Source organism: Populus euphratica, unplaced genomic scaffold (assembly GCF_000495115.2).
Source record: "Populus euphratica unplaced genomic scaffold, PopEup_1.0 scaffold5664.1, whole genome shotgun sequence".
Taxonomy (NCBI): Eukaryota; Viridiplantae; Streptophyta; class Magnoliopsida; order Malpighiales; family Salicaceae; genus Populus; species Populus euphratica.
In genome coordinates, this window is record NW_011505438.1 from 1,590 (window position 1) to 3,516 (window position 1,927).

General features: G+C 34.8%; 1 protein-coding gene across 1 annotated transcript; it reads right to left on the reverse strand.

The window, feature by feature from the left end:
* Positions 1-401: 401 nt before the first annotated feature.
* On the reverse strand, positions 402-1,601 carry LOC105120223 (lipase-like). Its single transcript, XM_011018408.1, has 3 exons — positions 1,418-1,601; positions 941-1,029; positions 402-817 (listed from the first exon to the last, which is right to left on the reverse strand). The coding sequence occupies exons 1-3, from the start codon at positions 1,580-1,582 to the stop codon at positions 613-615; spliced, it is 459 nt and encodes a 152-aa protein (XP_011016710.1). The 5' UTR covers positions 1,583-1,601; the 3' UTR covers positions 402-612.
* Positions 1,602-1,927: the final 326 nt, after the last annotated feature.

The following is a 1,927-nucleotide window of genomic DNA, read 5'->3' on the forward strand; positions in this document are numbered from 1 at the left end:
ATCCTTCAATAAATTGATTTTCAATTCATTTAAAAATTTAGAATCTTCCAAAACGTACAATTCCATTTCATTCAAAAAAAACATTCTGAGAGTTTTGAGTTTTTTATTCTTTTTTGGATAAGGATTAAAAAAATACTTATCCGTTCCCTTTTAAAAAAGTATCACCAAGTAAAATACAGAAGCTTGAATAATATAAAAACAATTTAATTGTTTCTAAAGTTATTCTTTTTTGTACTGCTTCATATTTGGATTTTCTGATAATTTTTTCATTATTTATTTATTTGTTTCTTACTTGGGTGTTAAGAGAGCCTCTCTCCACAATATGCCCATACTTTCTTCTTTGTTGATTTAGGTTAGGCGGGGTTGTGTCCCCCTTTCCAAGCTGTGTAGAGTTCCTTCTATTTTATTTTTTTTGTTAATACACTTCCCCTATAAAAAATATAAATAAAAAAGATTTAGATGTACAAATCAATCTATATACAGAACGCCCCCCTCGACAGTGATCATCAGCTACACGATGGGCTAAGAATAGAAAATCAAGAAAAACCTACATGGGGAAGAGTTCACAAGTGGCCTCTCAGCCACCTTGCAGGAGAACCCAAATTCTGAATTCTACATACGATCTCCACCCATGTTTGTCTCTGTTTTCATTCTCAGAATAGAATCTCTGGAAAAAACAATATTTCCTTTGACATCCATTTTGCCGTACTCTTTGGCAAGAGAATCCATCACGATTCCACAAGATCTCCATGTCTCACACATCAGCTCAGCACCAAAATAAACTAAATGATCTGCAATACTGTTCCCTGCCACCGACCTGCACAAAAAATTCAATGCTGGAGGTTGTAGCAATGTTTTGGGAGAAGAATCTCTCTTAAACTGTGTTAACTATGTAGTTATTTCTACATATCTCAAATATCATTTACGTGGGGAAGGTCGCCTGCTACAGTTTGGGTCTTCACCAGAACCATCACAGACCTTCTCCACTTCATAAACCAGACTTCCCACTCCAATGTTATGCAGCCAAACCTGCAATTAAGAGAAAGGTTATTACTGTTTTAAAAAGCTGAAGAAACCCAGTGCATGCGCATGATTCCCAAAGAACTTTTCTGTACGGCTGTAAAGGTTATTACTGTTTTAAAAAGCTGAAGAAACCTAGTGCAGGCGCACGATTCCAAAATCTCACGATTCAAGGACAAGGCTGAATTATCAGAAGGCTAAATTGCATAAGTGCATATTTTAATAGAAGATCCAACATGTCCAAGCAAAGCATCAACATCAATGGATTGATTTATAGCTGTGCAGACTTTTAAAAAATGGAATTATCAGAAAATTCACATGCCTTGACTATATATCCATTGCATTGCAAGCTTAATACTAATTCCATCGATCATTCACCTGAGAAAGTAAATGTTACCTCTCTTGGGAAGTGATGGTACGTCTTTTGAGGGAAATAACGATAGTATGGAGGTAGATGTGGTACAATATCATGTTCATTTGTGACTCGGATTGTGTTTGGCACAAGTTGACTGTAGTAAGAAGAAAAAGCTGCATTGCCAACCCGAGGCTGTCCAAATGTCATAACCTGAACATTCTTGGCTTCAGTATTAACCTGGAGATAGACAAATGCATATTCAATACCATGTCAAAGGCATCAACAACCAAACGTTGCAAATAAAATACAATAGTAATAATATGGAAGTAAAGTCACACAAAATGTAGAATATAAAATGCATTAATAATATTCTCGGCTATAATTCAACTTTGGTACTTCTTGTCAACCGTCTCAATGCAGATGGCTTACACCATCGCTTCCTGTTATATTATTATTTTAGATCTCAATAATGAATTCTGATATGTAAATTCTGATTGTGTATATTTTAAGTTAAGATAATATCACACTATATTAAAATAAATGGCTAGCTTA

Excerpts from the sequence above, each read along its gene's own strand:
- LOC105120223 (XM_011018408.1), bottom strand. The coding sequence starts at position 1,582 with ATGACATTTGGACAGCCTCGGGTTGGCAATGCAGCTTTTTCTTCTTAC. Across the intron at positions 1,030-1,417 it reads ACCATCACTTCCCAAGAGAG|GTTTGGCTGCATAACATTGG; the intron begins GTAACATTTACT and ends TCTTAATTGCAG. Across the intron at positions 818-940 it reads GAAGACCCAAACTGTAGCAG|GTCGGTGGCAGGGAACAGTA; the intron begins GCGACCTTCCCC and ends TTTTTTGTGCAG.